This window comes from Mastigoproctus giganteus, chromosome 10 (genome assembly GCF_048544385.1).
Source record: "Mastigoproctus giganteus isolate SK-2022 chromosome 10, ASM4854438v1, whole genome shotgun sequence".
Lineage (NCBI taxonomy): Eukaryota > Metazoa > Arthropoda > Arachnida > Uropygi > Thelyphonidae > Mastigoproctus > Mastigoproctus giganteus.
In genome coordinates, this window is record NC_143584.1 from 152,483,882 (window position 1) to 152,510,904 (window position 27,023).

At 38.3% G+C, this 27,023-nt stretch overlaps 1 protein-coding gene across 2 annotated transcripts in view; it reads right to left on the bottom strand.

Annotated features, from left to right (window-relative positions):
* Window positions 1–27,023, bottom strand: part of LOC150079387 (mitogen-activated protein kinase kinase kinase 20-like) — a 269,330-nt gene that overhangs the window by 102,338 nt on the left and 139,969 nt on the right. For both annotated transcript variants that reach the window (XM_090382216.1, XM_090382217.1), the window contains exons 9-10: window positions 19,310–19,384; window positions 6,357–6,411 (exon numbers count right to left, since the gene is read on the bottom strand). In XM_090382216.1, coding sequence (XP_090238342.1) covers window positions 6,357–6,411; window positions 19,310–19,384 — 130 coding nt within the window. The remainder of the gene's footprint in view (window positions 1–6,356; window positions 6,412–19,309; window positions 19,385–27,023) is intronic.

Genomic DNA, 27,023 nt, shown 5'->3' on the forward strand with positions numbered 1-27,023 from the left:
AATTCAAATTGAGGAAGGATGGTTGCAGAACAGATTATGCAGACGTTTGCCTTCAGCCAACAGGTGGTTGATTATTGGAACAAGCTTCTACCCATTGTTGTGAAAGTGGATAGTTTGAATAAATTCAAGGAAGAACTAGACAAACTATTGGAGGGGATGGCTAAGTGAAATGGATTTTTTTTTTTTTTGCTTGCTGCTGCTATATAAGCTTGTTTTCTTGCATCATTTTTGAAATGAACCACTCTTTTATTAAGTATTTAATGCAAAATTAGTTTATTAATAAAGTGCTTTGACCTAATTCCTTAACATATCACAAAGGTGGTGTTTCAGGATCCTTACCAGATACCTGATAGGATCTGGCAAGGATCCAGAAACATAAAAGTATGGAAATGTTACAAAACATCAAGTGAGTACTCTTAGTTTGCTATTATGCTGGAAGTGTGATTGTTTACTACAAGTCTGCTGTTCAGAGTCCCACTATAGTCAATTGGCAAATGACATGACAAAATAAATACTGCACTTGTGCAGTATTTATTTTGTCATGTCCTTGTTTTGTTTGGTTTGTGGTAATAAGAATTTTTTTATGTTTTTCAGTTTTCTTTTTTTAAATTTTTTATGTGAACCCCAAACACAAGAGGTATTAGAACCTGCAGTACTTAGTACCGTGCTTGGGTTGGAGGTTGAGAAGACGAAAGAAGATATTTGTTGACACTGGACTTGAACTTCTGTAGATTGTAACTTTCAGGAAATACGTATGAAGGAAGGTTGTTCCAGAAAACGGCAGTTGAATGAATAAATGAGGAAGTTGAAAAGTTGGTTCTGTGGGTTTGAGGTTGGACAGTAAATGGATGTTGGCTGGTGGTGGCACGTGTTCGGACTGTTTTGAAAGAGAGAGCGGGAATTATAGAAGCCAATTCAGAAGAACAGTGCCCATGGAAGTATCTGTAGAAGAGGCATGCAGCAGAAACAGTACGTCTATGAGAAAGCGAGTGGAGAGACTGTTAGAGATGAATCATTAATTAACCTAACTGCCCTCTTCTGAATGGAATCAAAAAGCCTGAGAGAGGTTTTGGGAACACCACCCCAGATGTGGGAACAATATTCCATGGCAGGGTGGATTTGCGATTTATACAGAGTGAGCAGCTGTTTGGAAGAAAAGTAACGCTGAGAGCGAAAGAGAAAACCAAGTTTTTTAGAAGCAGAGGAAGCAATATTTGTAATGTGCTTGTCCAAGAGAGATTAGAAGTCAGGGTAATCCCCAAAAGGGATATATCATTTTGTCTAGAAATCGGAGTGTCACTAAAGATAAGCATAGGAGCAGAAGAATCCTTTTTGCGAGATATAAAACAAATGAGTTTTACAAGGATTGAAATCAACTAAGTTGTTTCTGCCCCACTGGAGAATTACCTGAAGATTGGCATTTAAGGAATTGGTAGCAGATTTTCGAGAAGTTGAAGCTGATGGAGCAGGATAAGGTTTCTCAAAATGGAAAGTGGAATGCAATGGGCTCTCATCGGCAAAACTATGGATAGGATTTCCAGTCAATGGAAGAAGGTCATTAATATACAAGAGGAAAAGAGTGGGGGAAAGAATTGAACCTTGGGGGACATCGGAATTAGTGGAGAAGTTAGAAGACAGAGAGCCATCTACCACCACCCTCAGTGAGCGATCAGAAAAAAAACTGGATAACCAATTACTAAAAACAGCTGGCAAACCATAAGATGTTGTTGATGTTGTTTTAGTTTTTAGGAGCATTAGCAACTAAAGACATATTGCTCCGGGATATGTGGTGGTCATTCCCTGACCTTTCTGCATCCTCTATATTTGGTGGTGACAGGCTCAACCCCCCCCCCCCCGGCCAACCATAAGATGAAAGCTTGTTTAGAAGACCTTTATGACAAACACGATCAAAAGCCTTTGAGATGTCAAGAGCAACTACTTGTGTTTCACCGAACATTTCCATTGAATTAGTCCATAAATGGGTAACATAAGCCAGAATATCACCAGTGGATTGACACTAATGGAATCCATACTGGTGATCGTTGATCAGACAGAAGGTTTCTAGGTAGTTTAAGAGTTGGTGGTTAATTGATTTCTCCATTACTTTACAAAGAGTAGAAGTAATTGCAATGGGACAATAATTGGATGGGAGGGATTTGTCACCCTTTTTAGGAACTGGCTGGATATGAACAAATTTCCAAGCAGAAGGAAAAACACCTTTGGAATAAGAAAGTGAAAAAAGGCAGCAAAGAATAGGAGTAAGTTCAGGAGCACAGGTTTTGAGAACAAGTGGAGAAATACCATAAGGACCTGGAGCTTTCTTAGCATCAAGATTCATTAAAATCCTTCTGATATCCTTTTGACAGAAGACCACAGGAGGCATTGAATAGAGCGTGTGTGGGAATGGTGGGAGGTGTTTTATCAAGATCATTAATACATGAGCTGGAAGAAAAATGGGATACTAGCAAATCAGCTTTATCCTTGGCTGAAGTGACAACAGAACCATCTGGTTTGGACAGGGGTGGGGGCAGAGATGGGCAAAAGTTTCGGGCAATAGCTTTGGCAAGAGACTAGAATGCTTGGCTACCATTAGGGCAAGTAGCAAGTTTTCTACTCTTAGCCTGTTCAAACTCTAGTTTGGACTGATTAATAACTGCTTTATAATTGTTGCGAGCTTTGGTATAGTCAGAAAATGAAACTGAAGAATTAGAAACAAGCCAATTAAAATATGCAACATTCTTAGTACATTTATTGGAAAACCAAGGTTTAGATAAAGGATGAGATTTTAAAGTGGAGTGTGGGATAAAGGATTCCATTCCTGCAAGAATAATTTCACTGACACGATCTGAGCAAATGTTGATATCAGAAGTTTCGAAACAGTAATCCAACCAAGGAAAAGAAGAAAAGAAGTCTCGCAGGTCATCCCATTTTGAATTCTTGTAATGCCAAACAACACGAGGTTGGGAATAGCCATGAGATAAAGGTTCCATAGGAGAAGAGACTAACACCAAGTTGTGATCTGAAGTGCCTAAAGGACCTCTCACTTCGACCGCGTACTTAGAAGAGTTGTTTGTGAGAAAAAGATCAAGCGTATTGGCTGTACGATTAGGATTTTTCGGTATTCTTGTACGTAAATTTGTACGTAAATTGTTTCGGAATTACTAATGACCTAGCACAATCTGTGCTAGGTCATTAGTAATTGCAAAAGCCTCAGCATCTCGACCTGCTGGGTTGGTGTGACTAGAAAACGGAAGCCAGCTGGAGTTGTGATCATTAAAATCACCAAGGAAAATCACCTCACTGTTAGGAAAGTTAGACTGGAGAAAGTCAAGTTGCAAAGAGAGGAAGTCAAAGAGCTCCAAGTGATTAGTGGAGTTGGGAGAATGGTAGAGACAACAGATGAATTTGACACAATGAGGTAGAGAGATTTTAAGCCAGAGAAGATCAAAGAGAAGAGATTCCAAATTGCCAAGTCTCTGACAGGGAATATCAGAACGGACATGCACAAGTACTACCTTTGAGGCGAAAGGAATCATACAGTGAATAATTTGGGCATCTGAGATGAGCAGTAGTTGAATCAACCGATAACTGAGATTCTGTCAGAAAAAGCACATGGGGTTTGGCAGACTGCAAGTGGAAATGGACATCGTTGAGATTAGAATTGCGACCATGTATATTTGTGAAATGAATTAGGAAGTGTTAGATTAACAGGTTATTATCTGTTATGAAATGTAGTGAGCAATAATCTTAATTGTAATTAAGATTATTTTCATTTTGAAGAAGTTATTCTGGACAGTTTTCTTTTAAATACTATTCCATTCAATCCACATGACCTGCTATTCAAATCTCATAGTCATTAAAGTAGCTCAGAATCTGATAATATCCTGCCTGTGTGAAATTAACATAGATGACATAACAGACAGGCTAAAAATCATCTGAATCACATGATATGCAAGTTAAATTAAAACAAAAACACGCTGGAAATAGAACAAGGTAATAATATCACTTTCTTAAATCTCATATTCAAACAAGATTAAACACTTTGCCTTTAAGACCTTTTTTCATGTGGTTACCATTACTTGGAAATGTGATCAGAAATGTAACCAATTCTGATCACACACAAGAGACAACAAAAAGGACTGTTGCTGAATCAAACATGGAAGTTAGTTGTAATTCCAGGAGGCCTTTGCTAATTGCAGTCACTGGGCATCTTAATTAACAAACCCTTTGTGAGGAGTGCACCAAATAGACGGAAGCACCAAAACATAATTTGACACTAACAGAATGAATGAAGGGACCAACAATTTACTAGGTGCATGAATGGGTGAAAAATTAGCAAAGTGAAACACAAGACAGTTGCCATATCTTTGAAGAAACGGGAAATTAGCAATGACTTTGGCACCTGCAATGAGGTTTAATTGAGGTGTTTATGGCTTTGAATAGATTTAGACATGCTAAATATTTATGACATCTGACTGAGGAAGGATGGTTGCAGAAACCTGCCTTCAGCCAGTGGGAAGTTTGAATAATTAAGGAAGAGCTCGACAAATTCTTAAAGGGGTTGGATAGGTAATGCAGGAAGCGTTGGCTTTTTTTTTTTTATGCTGACACTGTACAAGCTTGATTTCTTGCATCATCTGCCACTACTGATGCTAATATTTTTTCCCAAAACTTGCCTTCCAAAACATAGGTGCATCTTATCGACTGGAAAATATGGCAACTACTTCAGCTATTTCTTTTAAAACTTTACACTGGTATATTTTATTACACTGCACAGTAAACATAAAGAGAGTGGTAAGCTTTTCTAGTCCTCCTTTATGTAGAAGGTTATAAAATAAAAACCTATGAGCATAGGTGATGACATGACATTATGCTTATACAAAGCTGAATCATTCTTTGTTGCCTGTTTAGTAATGCACTACAAATTGGTTTCTCTGTAAACAAACAAATTTCAATACATCTATGTTAATTGGAAAATTTACTTTTCGAGAACTGAAAAGTAAACTCAAAAATAACTCCCAAAGAATTCAATGAACATTTCTGTGGGATGAAGATGATAAACAAATATTTGGAAGATCAGCAGCAATGCACATTTTTGCAAAAATATCTATATACTAAATTGTAAATATATTAGTATTAATTCATATGTTCTAGCCACATATCTTTAACTTAAGTTTGGAATTTTATACTTCACGTATCAGTTGACCTTATAATTTTAGACAATTTTTTAGCGCTTCAGAGGTTGACTTATTTACTAGAATATATGGTATATCATTTATAATTAATTTAACATATAAATAAAAGTTAATAACATAAATAAATTTAAAGCTTTTAATTTTAGCATTACCGTTAGTAGTGGCAAATGATGCAAGAAAGCAAACTTATACAGACCCACAAAAAAAAAAAAAAAAATCCAACACTTCCCATTTCACCTACTCATTCCCTCCATAGTTCATCTAGTTCTTCCTTGAATTTATTTAAGCTATCAGCTATCAACTTCCACAACAACAGATGGAAGTTTGTTCCAGCAATCAATCACCTGCTGGCTAAAGGCAAACTTCTGCATATCTATTGTGCAACCGTTCTTCTTCAATTTAAATTTGTGTCCCTTCGTGTGTATGGTCTGAGCAAGAGGAAGAATGCCATTAGCACTGAGCTTGCTCAATCCATTCAAAGTCTTAAACATCTCAGTGAGATCACTTTGCAGGTGACCAGTCCCCATATGCTGCAATTTGAAGAACTGAAGCCATTTGTGGTAAGAGCACTCCTTCGTTCCCCCTCACCAACCTTGTTGCCCTTCTCTGTACTTGTTCCAGCAGCTGTACATCCATCCAAAAATGAGGCTTCCAGACCTGCTATGCGCTGTACTCAAGATGTGGCCTGATCATTGCCTTATACAATGGGATAATCACCTTGTTATCCCTGCTAGCAAAATGGCTGTATATCATTGACAAAAATCCATGCTGCTCAATTCCAACGAAAGTCTAATTTTCTCAAATGCCTTATGATGCTCTTGTTAGGTTTTAGGCACATCAGTAACTTAAGCCATATTGTGCTATTGTGTATTAAGGCTGTACAAGTGAGGGCTCACTTGAATATCTGCTTTATGTTGCATTCCACAGCCTGTTAACAAATAGTTATTTGAACTTCCAAACTCTTCACCATCTGTAGGCTTATTTCAGAAGCAAACTGTCATGCTTCATATCTGCTTTAAGTTGATAATTTATACATTATATGAATAATTACATAATATTACATATTACACTTATAAACTTATACATAATGCTGTAAAAACAATTAAGAGAGAGATCAGCATGAAGAAATTTAACAAAAAATAAGGTAAAATAATTTCTTACCATCACCTTTCATCTTCTCCAATATCGCTAAAATTTGAACAAAAGAAGGCCTTTCCTAAAACAGAAAATAACTTCCAAATTAAATAGAGGAAAAATAAATAAATATTTTGTTCAACTGCAAAATTATGGCATGGTTATAGCTGCCAATTTTTGACCTTTTTAAAGCTGGAAATCAGGTAATTGTAGGTAAAAGTGTTTTTTTTTTTTTTTTTTTTTTTAAAGAGGGTTTTTTTTTTTTTAAAGTCCAAACCACACATTTTATATTAAAATATCGCCACAGGATCATTTACCACTATAGAACGTTTTCAAACATTAGCATACCTAGGATTTTTCTGTCTGCAGATCTCTGTGGTTTTTCTGTCTTTGGACTGTCTATTATATCAACTGATTATGGCTGCTTTGAGAAAAATACTGTTGCAGATTGAGCACCTCTTCGGAAATCTTGAGCTAAACTTTTGTTCATAACAATGGTATAGCACTACTATTCAAACTTGATTGGATTGTCAAGAGCATATCTAAAGCTTCATCAGAAAGATCTGAATTTAGTTTTATTTTTCCTGGTTGAATATTCTCTGACATCCAGCACTGCTATAAAGTTGGACAATTTGCTATATTTCATGCTTCCTTTTGAACTTCTTGGTTGCCTAACCAAGGACCACTATACATCAATTCTTTCCTTTTTCATAAAAGAGGAAAGAATTGATGACAGAATAATACTAAAAAATATCTATTTCTTTATCCTCAATGATATTGAGAAGTATTGAACCTTCTCCCCCACCAAATTGATTTATTTCAAGTTGGTTCAAAAAACTTGTTCTTCCAATAGTACTGGATTATGAGCTGGTTCTCCATATATGATTATATTTTAAGTTAAATAATATTATAATATTAAACTTAATGCTCTGAAAACTGAGTTGGACAACTTGCTACTTATGAATCTGTTTTTTTTAACCATATGTATAAAACACAAATGTTGTGGCACACTAGTATTTTAGAATCTATCAGCAAAGCAAGTTAGAATTGAAAATTGCAATTTATTTTATTTGAAAATATACTTTTAATTATATTAGTTTTTAATAAATTTAATTCTCTTTAATCTCTATTGCTTTCTAAATTAAAAGAGGATATCATCCCTAGGCCATAATGTATATATTGCATTGGAAATGAAAAACCTACAGAAGTTTGCTCCCTGCCGGCTAACTAAAGAATTATAGCAAACCATTTTCAGGTGTTTATTGTGCCATATTCATTAAACAAAAATAAATTCAGAGGAAAGATTTTTTTTTTTTTTTTTTTTTTTTTTTACAAAAAGGCTAAGAAACTTTATACCACCAACTATATTATAGTGGTGAGATAGAGAAGAGGGTTAGTTTGTTTGTTTGTTATTTTGGGTTTTAGGAGCATTAGCAACCAAGGCCATATTGCTCCATGGATATGCGGTGGTGATTCCCTGACCTTTCTGCATCCTCCGTATTTGGTGGTCACGGGCTCAAACCCCGGTCTAATCAAGAAGCGTGTGCACTGCTGCTCCTGCCCATGGAGGTGCCGAAGAGGGTTAGACTGAGTAAAAAAGACAGATTCTCCTTTGCAAACCCAGAGTATTGGCAGCTATTCATGCAATATTTTGAAGTGAGTACCATCAAATGACATTAATTCAATACTAAATGAGAGTATATGAATATAACCAACGTACAATGCTCTACGTTCCCAGAATGTATTTGTAAAATTTAGTCTGTTAGTACTAAAGGAAATCCAGCTGTCTATATGCAAATAAGTAATGATAAAAGTATCAGGCTGCACCATAAATATCACTAACACTATGTATAAATCCAAGCATGAAATTTTCAAAGACAAGTAATTGTGGGCACATACTACTGTTGTCTATTTGAATCTTTCAAAGTAAACTGTAGCCAAAATGGGGAAGAAAGATGATATAACAATAGGGCAGGCCAAGAATGACTATGGGGAGGGGAAGCAATTGGTGACCCTTTGTGATGGCTGGGCCACCTCATAGTGATCTAAAATAATGTAGCTGGAACCAGTTATCAACAAGAATGGTTTGTGGGTGTAACTACTATTTGTAGAAATTTGCACAGCCTTGGTTTCTCTATGGTTGAGTTGCAGCTCAAAAGACATTAGCATTAGTAGAGGCATTTGATGCAAGAAAGCAAGCTTATGCAGCATCAGCCAAAAAAAAAAAAAAAACCCACTTCCACTTCACCCCTCTGTTCGTTCAAAATACCTGTCCAGCTGAGCCTTAAACTTATTTAGGCTATCAACCTCCACTACAAGGGATGGAAGTCTGTTCCATCAACCAACCACCCGCTGGCTAAAGGCAAATTTCCGCACATCTATCCTACATCTGTCTTTCCTCAATTGGAATTTATGCCCTCTCAGGTGATTATTCTGAGCTAGAGGAAGAATCCCATCAGCATTGAGCATGCTCAAACCATTCAAGGCTTTATACTAAACCTCTATCAGATCATCTCGCTGGTGCTTAGTCTCCAGACACTGTAATTTGCAAAACTTAAGCCTTTCTTCGTAAGAGCACCCCTTCGTTCCATCATTAATCTTGTTGCCCTTCTCTGTACTCGTTCCAGCAGCTCTACATCCTTCTTGAAATGAGGCCTCCAGACCTGTATACAGTACTCTAGGTGTGGCCTGACCATTGCCTTACACAAGGGAATAATCAGCTCCTTATCCCTGCTGGAAAAATTCCTGTATATCATTGACAATACTCCATGAGCTACACTTGCAGCCCGTCTGCACTGCTCAGAGAACTTCATATCTGCCTGCACAACCACCCCCAAGTCCCTTTCATTCTCTACCACTGTCAGTGTAGTACCACAGAGTTGATACGTTGCTCTGGGGTTGCTGTTTCCCATGTGTAGTACTTTGCATTTGTCAATGTTAAACTTCATTTGCCACCTCTCAGCCCATCTGCTCAACCTTTCCAGATCCTGTTGCAGCAGCATAGTGTCAGTAGTGTCCTTGACAACCCTGCCAACCTTTGTATCGTTTGCAAACTTGGACATTAAGCTTGATATACCATCATCAATATCATTTATAAATACAGAAAACAATAATGGACCCAACACTGAGCCCTGAGGGACTTCACTAATAACATTAGTCCACGATGAGCAGTGTCCATTGATTACCACTCTCTGTCTTCTCCCCCTCAACCACCCCTTTATCCATAGCAGCAATTTGCCTCCAATGTCACACTGCTCCAATTTGTGTAGCAGTCTTCCATGTGCAACAGTATCAAAAGCCTTTCTAAGATCCAAGTATATAATATCAAAGCTATTCCCTGCTTCCAGTTCTTTTGTGACTGCATCATAGTATCCAATCAAATTGGTCAGGCAAGACTTCCCCTTAACAAAACCATGCTGTGTCTGAGCTATAACTGAAGTCTTGTCTAAATGATCCTGCAGTGCTTCTTTAACCAGTGCCTCCATTAATTTTCCTGGAACAGAAGTTAAGCTCAGAAGTCTATAATTACTTGTGTCAGCCTTTGATCCTCCTTTGTGAATTGGGGTCACATTTGCACATTTCCAGTCTATGGGTACCTCCCCTGAGTCCAAGGAAGCTCTCATAATTATGGCTAAGGGTTTGCTTACTTCCTTTGCTGCCTCCTTTAATATAACTGGATAGATCCCATCCACCCCGGGTGCCTTTCTTGTGTTTATATTCAACAATTTCTCCTCCACTTTACTCCCAGTTATTTCAAGATTCTGTAGCTTACTGCTAGAGTTGAATACACCTCTGGCATTCCCCTCGCTGAATAACTCCTCATGTGTGAATGTCGATGCAAAATATTCATTTAGTTTGTTAGCTACCTGAGCAGGATCATGAACTGTTGACCCATCAATATCAAGTGGACCAATCTGATTCATCCCCTTCCGTCTAGAGTTTACATAAGTAAAGAACTCTTTGCTGTTTTTCTTTGCATCCCTTGCCAAGGATTTCTCATAATCTGCCTTCGCCTGCCTAACTTCCTTTGTAACTTGGTTGCATATCAACTTGTATCCATCATAGGCTTCTGTGTCATGTGTTAATTTGCAAGTATCCCATGCATTTTTCTTCTCTGCCATATGCCTCATTAGTTCATCTGACATCCATTTAGGCCTAAACCTTGAACAATATAGTAGCTTCCAAGATAAGTTCTTTGAATGCTTCCCATTTTGAATTTGCTGTTGGTAACATCATCAGTTGGTCCCACTGTATAGAATTTAAATACTGTCTCAGTCCATCGTAGTCGCCTTTACGGAAGCAATAACCCTTCCCTTTACCCCTAATGGTAGTTACCTCTTTGAGTAAATCCCACTTCAGCACATTGTGATCACTGCCACCTAGTGGTTCATTTATCTGCAGATTCTTAATGCATGAAGAATCACTGCTGATAATCAAATCAAGAGTATTACTCCCTCTAGTTGCCTCCCGAACATGCTGATGTAGAAAACAATCATCCAATAAATCCACAAAAGCCCTTCTACTGCGTAAGTGACCAGCCCCCAAATTCCAGTCAATATCTGGGAAATTAAAATCTCCCACTATAAGACTCTCTGATTTACTGGCCCACTCTATTTCCCTGTACAGTTTCTTATTATACTCATCAGAGTCATTAGGCCTATAGCACACTCCTACTCTCAATTTTGATCTCCCAATGCTTATGTCACACCAAACTGACTCAACACTGCACTGTCCAGCGATGTCGACTGGCTTCACTTCCTTGGTTTTTGTGTGTTTCTTAACTAATAGCATAACCCCTCCCCTCTTCCTATCCTGTCTATCCTTTCTGTAGACGTTGTACTCCCCAAATTCCAGTTCTGCATCCCTTATATCTGTGTGACACCACGTCTCTGATATCCCAACAATATCTGCCTTTGATGTTTTGAGCAATACCTCAAATTCATCAAATTTATTTACTAAACTCCTAGCATTGGTGTACACGCAAGTATACCTGCACCTATTTCTATTCTTAGCTACCCTAACACAACCCATGTGTTTACTTGTACCGCAATGGCTCCCAGCAGTCTCTGAAATATCCTGCATCTTGTTTTTCAGGCTTCTGCTCATTCTAATAGAAGCAGTGCAAGAATCTCTTTCACCTCTGCCAGTGGCTACTGTCAATCTATTGGTCTTTGTCTACCCCCAAGCTAGCAGTTTTCCGACCCACCTAACACTGCCTCGATAGCATCAGCAAATATTCTTGCACCCTTTCTATTTACGTGTATCCCATCCCTGTAGAAGCGGTCTCTCCTGTTAACAAGTACAGTCCAGGCTGAAAAAAATTCTACCCCTTGAGCCTTGCACAATCTTTCCAGGGTCGAATTGATCGACAAGGCTCTCATCATATACTCCCTCCTATCGTGTGTTTGGGCAGAATTGCAGACACTTTCAAATTCAACCCTAATTCTCGGCTTTTGTTCAACAGTGACCTGTACTTGTTAAGTAATTCTGGCGGTCTCCTACTCTTAATATCATTAGTGCCAACGTGTACAACTATATCACCTTTTGTGCCCTTAAAAGATGATATTCGCTCTATAACGTCATCAACCTTTGCCCCTGGCAGACATACCCTGGTCCTATTCCACCTGTCTTTTTTACAAAGCATGTTCCCCGTTTCCCTGACAATAGAGTCACCAACAACTACTAGTTCCTTCGGGACCAGCACATTCTGCCTTGGGGGTTGCCTCCTTATGCCAATGAACACTAAGCATAACTTGGGGCAATGCACAGTTCATCATTCTTGAATTCTGGAATAATGGAAAGAAGCTCAAGAAGCTACAAAAAATACTATAAACTGTTCAGGTCAGAGAGCTGGGAGTGCATCTGGAAAATGCATTCTCCCAACAATGCAGTTTCAAGGGGGATATCACGGTGTGCAACTGCTGTTCATAGTTTAGAATGGAAACCTAGTGGTTTGGAACTAAATTATCTTCACAAGTATGCCCAAAATCGATAGTTTAGAAGGTAATCTGTTAGTTCAGCAAAATTCTGCATTACTTACATTCTATAAAAATAACTCAGGAATGTACTAGCACATTATCACAAAGCCAGGCTTGTAAACAGTTTGAGGAGAACAGTTTGAGGGAGGCGCACCGCTCTGAGCCTTGCCAGGACACTCAGCCACCACAGTGTGTCAAATGCCCCAGCAAAGTCAATTGTGATGGCCAAAAAATATTTTTTGGTGCACTCATTTGCCTTGCAGAGCAGATTTCAGATTGCTTCAACCGTCGACATTCCGGGAGTGAAGCCATACTGTTTGGGTGTGTTGAGCTTGGCATTGCGGTAATGTTGATTTATTCTTTTGTGTAGCATTCTTTCTATGATCTTACTGAGCATGGAGAGCAGTGCTATAGGTCTGTGCGCATTATAGCCTTAGTTGCTAATGCGCCAATAAAACCTAACAAACAAACAAACAAAGCTATAGGTCTGTAAGAGTTTGGTAATTCCGGTGGTTTGGTTGGGCTTTTGATGATTAGTTTGAGCGTTGCAGTTTTCCATTGGACTGGAAATTGGCCCTGTGTAAGGCAGGTATTGAAGAGGCACAGCAGAATATCTGGTACGAATTCAATGGCCTTTTTTGCATTTCCGGTTCAATTTGGTCTGGGCCTGGGCATTCCCTGTTCTTGGTTCTTTGCGATGCCTCCTGCATTTCTTCCATTGTAAATGGGGGTCTGTCTGATTACTTTTGTATTGTTCATTGCCTTGGCATATATCTCTTTGTTCCAATGTCAGCTGGTCGGGTGGTTCCTGGAAAATGGTATCAGTATGTTTCCTACAGATTCCTCCCAGGTCGTGGTAATGGAGTCCTTGGGGAGTTTTGGTTGCCATTACTACTTCCCCCTTGGGGAGCTTGTTTGTGGTGATTCTTTACACCACTCCTCAGGTGTTTTCATTACCAGTTGTTTGGACCAATTTTTCCCAAGATTCCTTTTTGTTTTTCTTGACCTTTTCTGTGTATAGGTTTCGGATTTGTCTGTATTGGTTTTTCAGTACCAGTATCACCTTCCTTTGCATTTGTTCAGGGTTTTTCCATCCCTCCCTGTTTAGTTGTTTGAGTATCAATGTGGTGCTGTTCTTGTATTCATCCCAGTTGACTTTCTGGACATTAAATCTGTGTAGCATGTGCTTTTCAGTTGCCGCTCTTGCAAGATTTCTTCTGATACTATAAGTTATAGTTCTGTGGTCCGAGGTTGTCCATTCATTTTGGACAGTCCAGTCAGTTACATATTTCTCTAGGTTTCTTGTTGCTTCCCAGGTTAAGTTACTGTATGTTAGTAGGCAAAATGGCTGATTCTTTTATATGAATGTTGAATTGGCTAGAAAGTCTTCCAATTTCTGGCCGTTTCTGCTTCCTCTGTATTCAGGTGTTGTACTATGCCAGACTTGTGACTGACCTACACTTCACCCACTATGATTCTCTGCCCAGACAGAGTTGTCTGGACATTTTCCAGATAGGCGAGAGCAGTGTCTATCTCTGCACCTGGCCTGCAGTATAATGCTATGATATATATGGTTCCCACTGAGGACATGAGTTGGGCACATGCTGCCCAAGGAGTGCACAGCTGGAGAATTTTGGTGACTGTGAGTTCTGTGTTTCTCTCTAGAATCACTGCCCAGGGTTTATCTTCCATGCTTTGTACAACTTTGTAGCAAAGCGGATATCCTCTCACTTGCTTTTAGTGGGTGATGGTTCCATGACCATGATAATATTCACGTTGTCTTCTTCTGCTCCTCACCTGCTCCACCACTGCTCCGGTTCTTTGGGCATTTAGTTGGTGTATTCTAAGTACTGTGGAATTGAATATTTTAATTAGAGTCCCTATAGTCGATTCTTACTTGATATAATCCTTTGGTTTTTAGGTTGGTCGGGCATCCTGGATCCCGGATGGAATGCATATTCTCTAGCTTCAGGCTCTTGCAATTAGCGCATATGGGTTCACTGGCTTTGTTTGGACAGTTTCTATGTTCATGTCCCTTACCTGAGTAGTGGCCACAAGTCGATTCCTTATGGGTGCAGGTGTGGGTGGTGTGGCCGTACTTGCAACATCTGAAGCATATTGGTATGGCCACATGCTCCCTGAACCATAGGCTGCTGCACTCCACATAAAGTCTGCCCTGTGACTTAATAACTTGCCACGCGGATGGTGTTAACTCGATTGTCCAGTTCTTATCTTTTCTGTCCGTTTTTTGATCTTATCTTGTATTTGGGAGTTATTAGTTGGCTGGTTCCTGTTCAGCCAGTTTGTGTTGTAGATTCTTCCTGTATATTTCTTCTGCAAGTTGTTCAGGTTGCAGTTCATGGCTCACCTCAAATAATATGATTGCTAGACCCTTCCTTCTTGGGGCTTCCACTCTAAGTCCAAGCGAGGTTATTTTGCTATTGGTAATTATGTGGTCCGTCTTCTCTTTGGTTTTGGTCTCTATCAGTATTCCTGGGTTATGGGTTTTTCGTATTGACTTTATCCTGGTGTTTTGAAAGTCACTTCATGTTTTCCATGACTCTTTGTTTAATTCCCTCACTAGAGTGATTTTCTTCATCTATGGGACGGAGAATTACCAAGTTCAGAGGTTTTATTGTCATTTTTTCTTGTGGTTTGTTTCCACATTGTCAGGTGGTGGATTCCTCAGTGCGCTTGCATATGATGGGGCACACTGTGGCATTTGGTTGCCTCCATCTGCTTTGTATGCCTCTAGGGCTGCCACTGCCTTCTGATGTTCCACATTGGTTTGGAGCAGTATCGTCTCCATTTTAGTCCATTGGAGGATTATGTTAGCTCTAAGGGTGGCTGAGATTCGGTTGCTGTTGTCTTTTATAATCATTTCAAGGCTGCCCTTATCACAAGCATTTGCTCCAGGACTGTCCCCTGTGCAAGGTGGGGTCAAGAGGAGCTAGCTTTTCTCCTTGCCTCTCCTTTTCCCCTTGTCTCTGTTCTTCCGTACCTTTTCCTATGTCCTGGAAATCTTGTACTTCGCTATTACTTTGCATTTCTCTATTTGACCTCGGCATTGTGAGTCTTTTCCGCTTTCTTATCCCTGTTGTTCCCTGCCTGGATTCTTTCAATTCCTCAGTTCTGTCAGTGTATTCTTCAATGAAAATCTCCGGATAAACGGGATTCCGTACTATTGAGGTTTTAAGTATTCTCCAGTTAATAGTGGGTCTCGGGAGGTGTGAAGTGCCACCAGCCACAGGTCCGTGAGATTAGTAGTGAAGTCACAGCGTTCACTAGAAATCTTTGGCAAGGGATGCAAAGAAAAACAGCAAAGAGTTCTTTACTTATGTAAACTCTCTAGAAGGAAGGGGATGAATCAGATTGGTCCACTTGATATCGATGGGTCAACTGTTGATGATCCTGCTCAGGTAGCTAACAAACTAAATGAATATTTTGCATCGACATTCACACATGAGGAGTTATTCAGCGAGGGGAATACCTCTGGCATTGAATACAGAAGTATTCAACTCTGGCAGCAAGTTAGAGAATCTTGTAATAACTGAGAGTAAAGTGGAGGAGAAATTGTTGAAGATAAATACAAGAAAGGCACCTGGGGTGGATGGGATCTATTCAGTTATATTAACGGAGGCAGCAAAGGAAGTAAACAAACCCTTAACCATAATTATGAGAGCTTCCTTGGACTCGGGAAGTACCCATGGACTGGAGATGTGCAAATGTGACCCCAATTCACAAAGGAGGATCAAAGGGCGACACAAGTAATTATAGACCTGTTAGTTTAACTTCTGTTCCTGGAAAATTAATGGAGGCACTGGTTAAAGAAGCACTGCAGGGTCATCTAGACAAGACTTCAGTTATAGCTCAGACACAGGATGGTTTTGTTAAGGGGAAATCTTGCCTGACCAATTTGATTGGATACTATGATGCAGTCACAAAAGAACTGGATGCAGGGAATAACTTTGATATTGTATACGTGGATCTTAGAAAGGCTTTTGATACTGTTGCACATGGAAGATTGCTGCACAAATTGGAACAGTGTGGCATTAGAAGCAAATTGCTGCTATGGATAAAGGGGTGGTTCAGGGGGAGAAGACAGAGTGGTAATCAATGGGCACTGCTCATCGTGGACTAATGTTATTAGTGGAGTACCTCAGGGTTCAGTATTGGGTCCATTATTGTTTTCTGTATTTATAAATGATATTGATGATGGTATATCAAGTGTAATGTCCAAGTTTGCAGACGATACAAAGGTTGGCAGGGTTGTCAAGGACACTACTGACACTATGCTGCTGCAACAGAATCCGGAAAGGTTGAGCAGATGGGCTGAGAGGTGGCAAATGATGTTTAACATTGACAAATGTAAAGTACTACATATGGGAAGCAGTAATCCTAGAGTAACGTATCAATTCTGTGGTACCATACTGACAGTGGTAGAGAATGAAACGGACCTGGGGGTAATTGTGCAGGCAGATATGAAGTTTTCTGAGCAGTGCAGACGGTCTGCAAGTGTAGCTCATGGTGTCTTGTCAATGATATACAGGAATTTTTCTAGCAGGGACAAGGAGGTGATTATCCCCTTGTATAAGGCAATTGTCAGGCCAGACTTTGAGTACTGTATACCGGTCTGGTGGCCTGATTTTATGAAGGATGTAGAACTGATGGAACAAAGGGTTGCTCTTATGAAGAAAGGCTTAAGTTTTGCAAATTACAGTGTCTGGAGACTAGGCACCTGCGAGGTGATCTGATTGAGGTGTATAAAGCCTTGAATGGTTTGAGCATGCTCAGTGTGGATGGGATTTTTCCTCCTGCTCAGAATAATTGCCTGAGAGGGCATAAATTCAAATTGAGGAAAGACAGTTGTAGGATAGATGTGCGGAAGTTTGCCTTTAGCCAGTGGGTGGTTGATTGCTGGAAGAAACTTTTATCTGTCGTAGAAGTTGATAGCTTAAATAGATTCAAGGCAGAACTTGAATTTGAACTCCTTACATTTGGAGCGAGTGGATGGGTGAAATAAGGGTTTTTTTTTTTTTTTTTTTGGCTAATGCTATATAAGCTTGCTTTCTTGCATCATGTGCCTTTGCTAATGCTAAAGTAATGCTAGCTTGAGTTGCACATCTACCTGTTCAACAAAGAGCATCCACTTTAATTCAGTGGAATATCACTGGTATGAGCTAGAATGTTGAATTATGGTACAATTAATACATATATCTTCAACAGTGTGCCATATCACTGCTCTGAAAGAAGTGGGGAAAAAAATATCAGCTCCCTACAAACTTATACAAATCATCTAAAAGTATTGTCAGAATGTTCGCAGCGCTCATAAATGCCAAAGATGGACATGCAGATTATTAATTTACTGGTTTTCCAATACTTCTGAGAATACAGTGCAATTCACACGCATCAACTACATAAAATTTATAAATTCTGAAGTGGCAAAAACATTTTTCTAGATTTTATTTTAAAAATGGTCTATTCCAATAAAAGAAAAAAATGAAATTTTTCATTCCACATACAAAGCAACTTTAAAGAAGCAAGAAGAAAATAATGAACCGAAGCATTCCATTTCTACTACTTTAAGGTAATTTTCAATCTATGTTTAGCAGGAGGGTGGGAATCCTCACAGGTTTCATAAATATTCAATATTTATGGAACCACTGAATTAGTGATTTTTTTTTTAATTTAATTTGCACACATACATTATAATATTACAGGTTCTGCAGAAAATTGTACTTATTTTAAATTGGTTTAATAGAACTTAATAGAAAAGGATGTTGAGGCTATGTAGTGTGAGATGGCTTACAGAGAAAGGAAGACAATAGTGGAGGTACAGTAAATGCTTCTGAGAAGTAAAACAAAATTCTCTTTAAACTTGAATTGGTAAACAATTGTGACTGCCTCATTCAGCCATATTGCTGGTCCATGATTTACAATCTCTTAAAGACTGGAAAATGCAGACCAGTACTATGGTATTGTGGAAATTGTGTTTTTTTTTTTTTTTTTTTTTTTCACCATCTAGATGATGGTTATTTATTCCAACATATCAGAGAAAGTATAAGAGGTTCTAATATCCTCAACTTGGTACTCATCAAGGATCCAAATGGCTTCAAGAACTTCATAATGCAGGAACTAATTAGCAGGTAGTGACCACAATGTCATAAAATGGACAATATCCAAGGAATTCTTTAATTTGCTTAAAGGGAAAAGTGAGGATATCAATTTCAAGAGAGGATACCAATATTGGCTTGATGTATTTCTTGGCCTTTATTGAAGTAATAGCACTCAACAAATTTATTCTTGAGGTTACAAAAGCAACAGTTTCAGTGGAGATCATCTGCAAATACCAAAATGGATAGCATGGAGATTAAGGTTTAATCTAGGTTTAATTAAGCAAAAGGAAAAAAGCATGGGACCCCCACAGCAGAAATGTGATTCAAAAATCTTCTACAAACCCATATTATTTCAGAAGCAGTCTACGTCTGTGAAAAATTATTAATGTAACTCAGCCCGTATTCAAAGATGTGATTGTAATGTCTCACGAGCTGATATAATCCAGCGGCTATACCCTTAAACTTGTTTCCAGAGGTACTCTGGTTCAGGAGTAAGCCCACTTCACTGCATAGAGAGACAACCTGAACTAATGAGGTAAGATCTGGCTTTATTTTTCCATGTTATTGTACTTCATAAACAGTAATTTGATTTTCCTGTGTAAAATACAAATTATCAGAAATTGCTGGAGTTGCTATATTTTTAAGATGCAGTTTGTCATGGACTTTTTTGTTATTTTGTAAGTAATTGAAAATTTCATTAAAATTTATGTAAATACCTCTATAGATGAATTCAGAAATAATCACCATATCAGTTTAAGTACTGCATAGGATTAGGAAATTTATAAAAAAAATTTCTCATTTACTTTTCCAATAAATTAATTTTTTCATGTGAAAAGTGTCTTTGGTTCATTTGCATCATGGAAGTTTTTTTATTATTACTACTTACCTTCGGTTCTGTTCTCCAGCACCAATGCATGAGTTCTGAAAATTTAGGAGGACAACAGCTTGGAACAGTAAGTCGCTGCAATAAGAGAAAACATCAAAAAATGTGACAGAAGATCTAGGAGAAAGCAGGTACTTACAGAATAGCTGAACAACTGTCTTTTTTTTTACTAGTTTTGGCATATAAACTTTGCAGTGAAAAGACAAAAGTCATTTCAACATGCTTATATTCACATGCACAAAATAAGCTCTACCTTTTCAAAGAGTTTTCCCCAGTATTCGCTACATTCAAAATAAATGGTACTTCCCAAATGAGAAGGATTTTTCTGTTAAATTTAAAGGAAGATACAACCAGAGTATTGTTAAAAGTCAGTTGTACTCCACATTGTGCTATGCCACATTGGTGTCTGAAATAGAATTTCTCTGTGGGTGAAGCTTTGCACAGAAGATATACTAAATATGTATGAATAGCAAGTCCTGAAAAAGATAGTAAACAGGCTGTTAATTATTTTTACTACTTTATTTGACTATTATTTATGCATAAAAACCTAAATAAAAAATTACTGTTTATATCCTTAGATGGCCACACAGAGTCAGAGGAGTTCACAAGACAGAGTATAAGAATATTAGTACATTTTGTGATATCATGTGAATTGAAGCATGTGATAACACAGCCATGATTCTGCTCATAAAACATTTCAAACTACGTATAAATAAACAATTAAAAAAATAGCAAAAAATAGCTGTCAAAATCTATCAAAAGGTCAGTTAATTTTAAAATAATACGAATCATTAAGAAAATAAATGAGTAATGAGAATAAAAATAAATGAGTCATTATTTGCTAAAGAGTGAAATAAACTAATATCATTAATGCTGGTTACAAGTAATATCAAATGATGGTTGCTGGTTCATATTTTTGATGACAAATAAATATTATTAACCAAGACAATTATAAAAAAAAAAATCAGATGCACATACGTGGGTTTTTGTTTTTTTTTTTGTTTGTTATTTGGTTTTTAGGAGCATTAGCAACTAAGGCCATATTGCTCCAGGATATGCGGTGATCATTCCTTGATCTTTCCGCATTCTCCGTATTTGGTGGTGACAGGCTCGAACCCCAGTCTAATCAAGCGTGTGCCACGCACTGCTGCTCCTGCCCACCTGGCTACGGAGGTGCCCACATACGTGGGGGATTCAAAAAAATTTGTATTCATCCAGAAGCAGTTGTGAGAGAAGGTTGAAACAAATACCATATATTGCAGTTTTTTCAACATAGTCAAAACACAAAATTATACAATTTTGTCACCTCTTAATACACTTCCGCAAGCCAGTTTTGTAAAAATCCTCTGACTGATCTTCAAAACCTTGTTTAGCAGAAATCACCTCATCATCAGCAACAAAGTGCTTCCCATGAAGAAAGGACTTCAGGACAGGAAGAATGAAGAAATATGAGTGTAAGGTTGGAGGAAAAAGCAGGATACAGAAATATTTCAAACCCACATTCATGGGCACACCACACTGCAGCATGTGAGATATGAGCAGGTGCATTATTGTAGAGCAGGCACACATCTTTTGTCTTTTATAGCAGCACGTAGCTCTACGAGGAGGTTGGAATAATACTTCTCCATCACAGTAAGGTCCTTTTGAAGGTAAAAAATTTTGAAGGTTTGAAGGTAACGTTAGTATTACACCATGCTGATCCCAAAAAACTTTATCTTAAATGACCAAAACATATTTTTCTTAAACTATTTTCTTTACCTTGCCAGCACCTGGTTGCACCTTTGCCTTTTGGGAGGGGCTTTCTGCATGCTCCATTTCTTTGACATTCGTTTAGTTCCAGGATTATAGTGATAGATCTAAGTTTCATCCATGGTGACCAGCCATGAAAAAACTCCTCTTGCTTTTCCTGGCATATCAACAACATTTCATGTACATATTGCACCCTTTCCTTCTTCTGGTAAGAGGTCAGAAGTCTGGGAACCCATCTAGCAAACATTTTACTCATATGCAACTGTTGATGGATGATGTTCTTCACAGGCCTTACACTAATTTGATGCTCTGCAGCTAGTTCTTCTTTGATGCAAATATGGCAATATTCCAGGATTAATGCCTCAATTTTTGCAACACTTTTTTCTGTTACAGCAGTTGCTGGGCATCTTGGGATTTCTTCATCATGCTGAGGTTCTTCCACATTTGAATTGTTTATACTAATGTGCAACAACACTGTAACCTGGACAGCCTTCTCTATAAACAGCAACCACTTAGCCGACCGGGCTAGCCGAGTGGGTAAAGTACCTGCCCGGCAACCCAAAGGTCGCGGGTTCGATTCCCGCCTCGGGCTTGGATCAAAGTACTGCAAAAACCTTGGGAGGTGCAATATGGCCACAGAAGCCGATGCGCCAACAACTACCAAATCAAAAAAAAAAAAAGAAAAAAAAAGCAACCACTTCTTTGTGGACTGTTTTCCCTTACAGAAGGAGGAACTGAATTACTGATCTACAGGGTGATTCATTACCAGGGCAACAAACTTTCAGGAGGTGTAGGGGGCACAAAAACGAATCTGAATCACATAGCATTGCAGGGTCCGAAATGCCTTCGTTATGCGGTAGAGGACGTTGAACGGGAGGTCGCATGAACAGCGATCCTGCTGGAAGTCAGCATTTGCGAACCATTTCTGTTGAAGAAACCAAGTAGCAAACGTCCTCTGGAGCGGATAATCCGCAGGCTCCAATGATTGGACGCGTTGCAGATGGTATGAACTCATTTGGCTTGTTGACAGTATCTTCCATACAGTGGATTGGGAAATACCCAATTGTTGGCCAATCGCTCGAGTACTTGTACTCGGATTGCCTTCTGCAAGACGTAGGACATTCTCCTCATTGTCTGGCATCCTCATCGTTCACTCTCGATTCATGGTACCTCTCGCGAAACAACCAGTCTCACATAACCTTCTGTGCACACGTGCGAAAATTGTATGATGAGGAGCACGCCTGTGCTGGAAACATTCCTGGTACAAGCGCAGAGCGGCACGCCCATTACAGACCGCAGCTCCATATGTGAGGTGCATGTCAGCCAGTTCAACATTTGAATACTCGTCCATCCTACTGCCTCGGGAACCGGTTCGCAAATGCTGACTTTCAGCGGGATCGCTGTTCACGCGACCTCCCGTTCAATGCCCTCTACCGCATGACGAAGGCATTTTGGACCCTGCAATGCTATGTGATTCCAATTCGTCTTTGTGCCCCCTACACCTCCTGCAAGTTTGTCGCACTGGTAGTGAATCACCCTGTATATTTCACTTTATCCATTGTGACACTTCGTTCAGTGCTGCAGATTAAAAAAATGATTTATCAGATCGAAACCAAAATTCGTGTTGTTGCTATAGAGATTTCAAGGTATCAAACAAACAAACAAAAGAATCATCTTTCTATCACAACTACTTCTGGGTGAATACAATACCTTTTTGACCCCCCCCCCCATAATATATCAATTAGCTTTTTTGGGATGTAAAGCAAAAAAACAGTTAAAAATGGTGCACTTTATAATTTTATTCTCTATTCTGACATTATATTATTGATAACAGCAGCCTACCTCACTTCCTCAGTGATGCAAAGTATGTGGAATCAAAGTCAATACCAACGAATGCACCATTTAAGATATACAGTACACCCTTGCTAATCTGGATCGAAATATGAAAAATTCTGTTCACAGTCGAGTACTTTGAAAGACACATGGGATTTAGGAAGGCACATGAGTAACTCTGACTGCATGCTGATCGACTGCGCAGAGAGAGAGAGAGAGAGAGAGAGAGAGAGAGAGAGAGAGAGAGAGAGACAGAACATACATTACATTGTCTTACGTGCTGTTCAGTATCGGTGATGCCTCTGAGTGGGATGGCTGTTATTGCTTATATCGTTTCATTTGCGTACTTCTTTATACATATATATGTACATAAGTTATGAGGGGTGTTCAATAAATTAATCTACCTAAGGTACTATTCATACTATTAATATATATAACAAATACTAAGGTACTATTAATATGTATAACAAATGTTTATTGGAAGGCATTTCCTGTTTTCTGGAAATGTGCCCTTCTGAAATTGTTGCAAAAACCAGGTAAAGAAAAAACAAGCCCCAAGAGCTTTCGACCAATTTCGCTGTTACCTAACCTAGGCAAGTTGTTTGAGAGATTGATTTTTCAGCGATTAAGTGACTTTATGAATTTACACCACATTGAGTTGCCATTTCAGTATGGTTTTAGAAAATCCAAATCTACCGAGAACACGATTAACGATTTGATGCTTTATGTTAAAAATGCAGATAGTAAATAGGTTCTTGCTTATTGACTTTGCAGGAGCTTTTGATTCAGTCTGGCACGAGAGTATTCTCTACTTGTTATGACAGCTCCATTGTCCAGGGAAAATATACCGGGTTGTAATAAGCTATTTAACTTCAAGGCAGATAATTGTAAGGGCACAGCATTTAACTTACAGGAAATTAGTGTATAGGAGATGTCCACAGGGATCTGTGTTGGGTCCCCTATTCTGGAATTTGGTTCGGAACCAATGGCATAAATCAAGAAAAACAGTTTGCCATAAAATAGCATTTGCGGACGACTTGCTTATCTGTGTGCCTGGTAACTCAAGAAGGGATATTGAAGAGAAGGCTGCAACGGTTCTTCAGAGTCTAACATCATAGGCTATTGTAAATAAATTAACAGCGGAAGAAAAAACAGTTATGTTAGCTAAAGGTCACCTTGATATTAATCAACTACCAAAAATTTGTAAGCAAATTGTAAATTACAATTTGTAAATTGTAAGCAAATGAAATTTGTTACTCCAAACTAAGTATCTAGGTGTTTTATCAGATCCTAGGTTAAGGTTAACTTTTGTTCCACATTTGCATTATTTGATGAATAAAATTAAGCATTTTAGTGCAGCAGTAATATGGATTTCTAGATCAGAATGGGGGTTACGTAGGTCAGTTTTAAATCTTTATTATACGGCAGTTTTTCTGCCAATAGTGACTTATGTATCATCAGTGTTGGTAACTTGTGTGAATAAGATTAAGTTTAAAGCCAAGTTAAATTATGTGCAAAGAACAATGCTGTTGGCAATTTAGAGGGTTTGCAGAACTGTGTCAACAAATGCCCTGCTGGTATCAGCGGACCACATGCTGTTAGATCTTTTTATAATATATAGAGCTTTCTGTTACCATATTAGGAAGCATAATAATTTCACGTGTTTAAACATTGTGTGTGTCCTTAACATTGACCCTACGGTTGAAAAGAAAAGAATATATGCTAAGTTAATGGAAATCTGGCAAGCCAGATGGATGATAGTATTACTGGTGCGGTCACCAGACATTTTATTCCAAATGTTTCTTTTGCATGTTTTAAACTGAATAAGTGGTTTTTTCTTAGTATGGAGTCTTCTTTTTTGTTAACAGGACATGGTTCTTTGAATAGTAAATTATATTATTTTGGTTTAAAGTCAAACCCTTACTATGTATGTGGCAATGAAGAAACTTAGTGCCATGTATTATATGATTGTTTGTTGTATGAGAATTACAGAGCTGAATTAATGATTTGAGGTATGAAAATGAAAATAACTACTTGTCAGATTATAATAAGTTTGTTGCTTTTCAAAGGTCTGCTATTTCTGTATTTCTAAAAAGAAGACAGTTATCACCCTGGATAATTGTAAACTAATAACTGTTCACTATAGAGATTTTTTTCTCCCCCCTCCATCCTATTCTTGTCCTGTTTTTTTTTATTTATTTATTTATTATTTTGTTTGCTGTCACTGTGGAAATTAACCTGGTGCAAGATAAATTGCCAGGGGTGAGATGTGGGTGGGGGCAGAGGTTTTTTTCCCCCCTAACCACCCACCCGGGTCTTTGATTTTTTATTTATTTATTTATTATTATTATTTTTTTATTTTTTTTCCCTCTTCCTTTTGTTGTGTTTGCTGGCACTATGTAAGTAACTAAGTGCGAGATTGTGGACCAGGATGGTGTCCTTTTCACTCTCTCTCTCTCTCCCTTTTTTTATTCCCTCTGCCTATGGGAGTAAGAGACTTTGATTCCTGAATGCCTGTGCGGAGAGGGGAGATTTATTTTTTTTATTTTATTATTAATATTTATATATTTTTTATTATTACTTATTTTATTTATTTATTATTTTTTAAAATTATTTTTTATTTATTTTTTTTTGTTTTTATTATTTATTTTATTTATATATGTGTATGTATATTTATATATATACATATATATATATATATATATATATGTGTGTGTATGTATATTTATATATATACATACATATATATATATTTTATGCTGGCCCCCAGACTTGGGCAACTTGGGGTCGGGATTGCTGGTACCCTCTGGTCTAGCACTTCAACCGGAAGGTGCAAGAATTTTGTGCGGTCAGCACAGACAGTATAAAAGACCCAGGCCTGGCTCCATGTTCACAAAGACAGGCACCGGGTAGCAGTTATCCTGGGTGGTGGCTGGGTGTCCTGTATATAATGTAAACTCACACTTACACACTACACAAACCTAACACTTTTTTTATTTTCATTTTATTTTTTTCTTTACCGGGATTGTTTAAGTATAATAAAGTCAGTGATATTAGGTGGATTTGGACAAATGTCTAGGGACCACCAAAGACTATAATAAATAAAAAATAAATAAATAAAATACCTAAGGTACTTCCCATAGTTATATTTCAATGATTCATGATTTATCACAATCCTAGATATCTCAACTTGAATCATACTAATTTTGGTCCTACTACGTTTTTAGGCTGTACTGCTGTAACAGAAAGAAGGAAGACACCTGTATCAAATAATGGATTCGATGAAATTGGAGCATCATTCAGTCACCAAGTTTCTCACCAAAAAAGGAAATGAACTAAAGGCCATTCATGAAAGGATGGTGTCTGTGTATGTCAACAGTGCACCTTCAGAGTACCGGGTGAAATTCAGGTCAAAACAATTGAAGTGGGGTAAGAGAGTCCATCGAATATGATCCATATCCAGGAAGGCTTGCGACAGCGACCACTCCAGAAATGTCCCAAGCTGTGGAAATCCTTGTGCTGAATGACAGACGTTTAAAGATGTCCCAAACCTCTAGGGAATATTACATATCTGAGGAAACAGTTATAACCATATATTTGGGGATGAGTAAGGTCAGTGCAAAGTGGGTCCCCAGATTTCTGACCACTGAGCAGAAGCAATTTAGAGAAAGGTATTTTGAGAATTTAGAGCTTTATGGAAGGGATTCTGAAACTTTCACCTCGAGAATTGTTATCAGTGATGAAATGTTGGTACATCACTGGGATCCTGAGACCAAGCAAGAATCAATGCAATGGAAGCACAAGAGTTCTCCCCCACCCAAAAAATTTCTGACACAACCTTGCCAACCTTCAGCTGGCAAGATTATGGCCACCATTGTTTGGGATGTCGAGGGAATTTTGTACATTCGCTATTTGGAACACAAGCAATCACTGGAGAGTCATATGCATTCCTACTGTACAACCTAAGGGATGTTATAAAGGAATTATGGCGTGGGAAACTTTCCACAGATGTCCTGCTTTTTCAGGACATTGCACCAGTACACAGGTCACTTGATGTTGCTGCTGCTTTGAGTGAATGTGACTTTACAGCCCTTACCCATCCCTCTTAAAGACACATCTGGCCCTTAGTGACTAT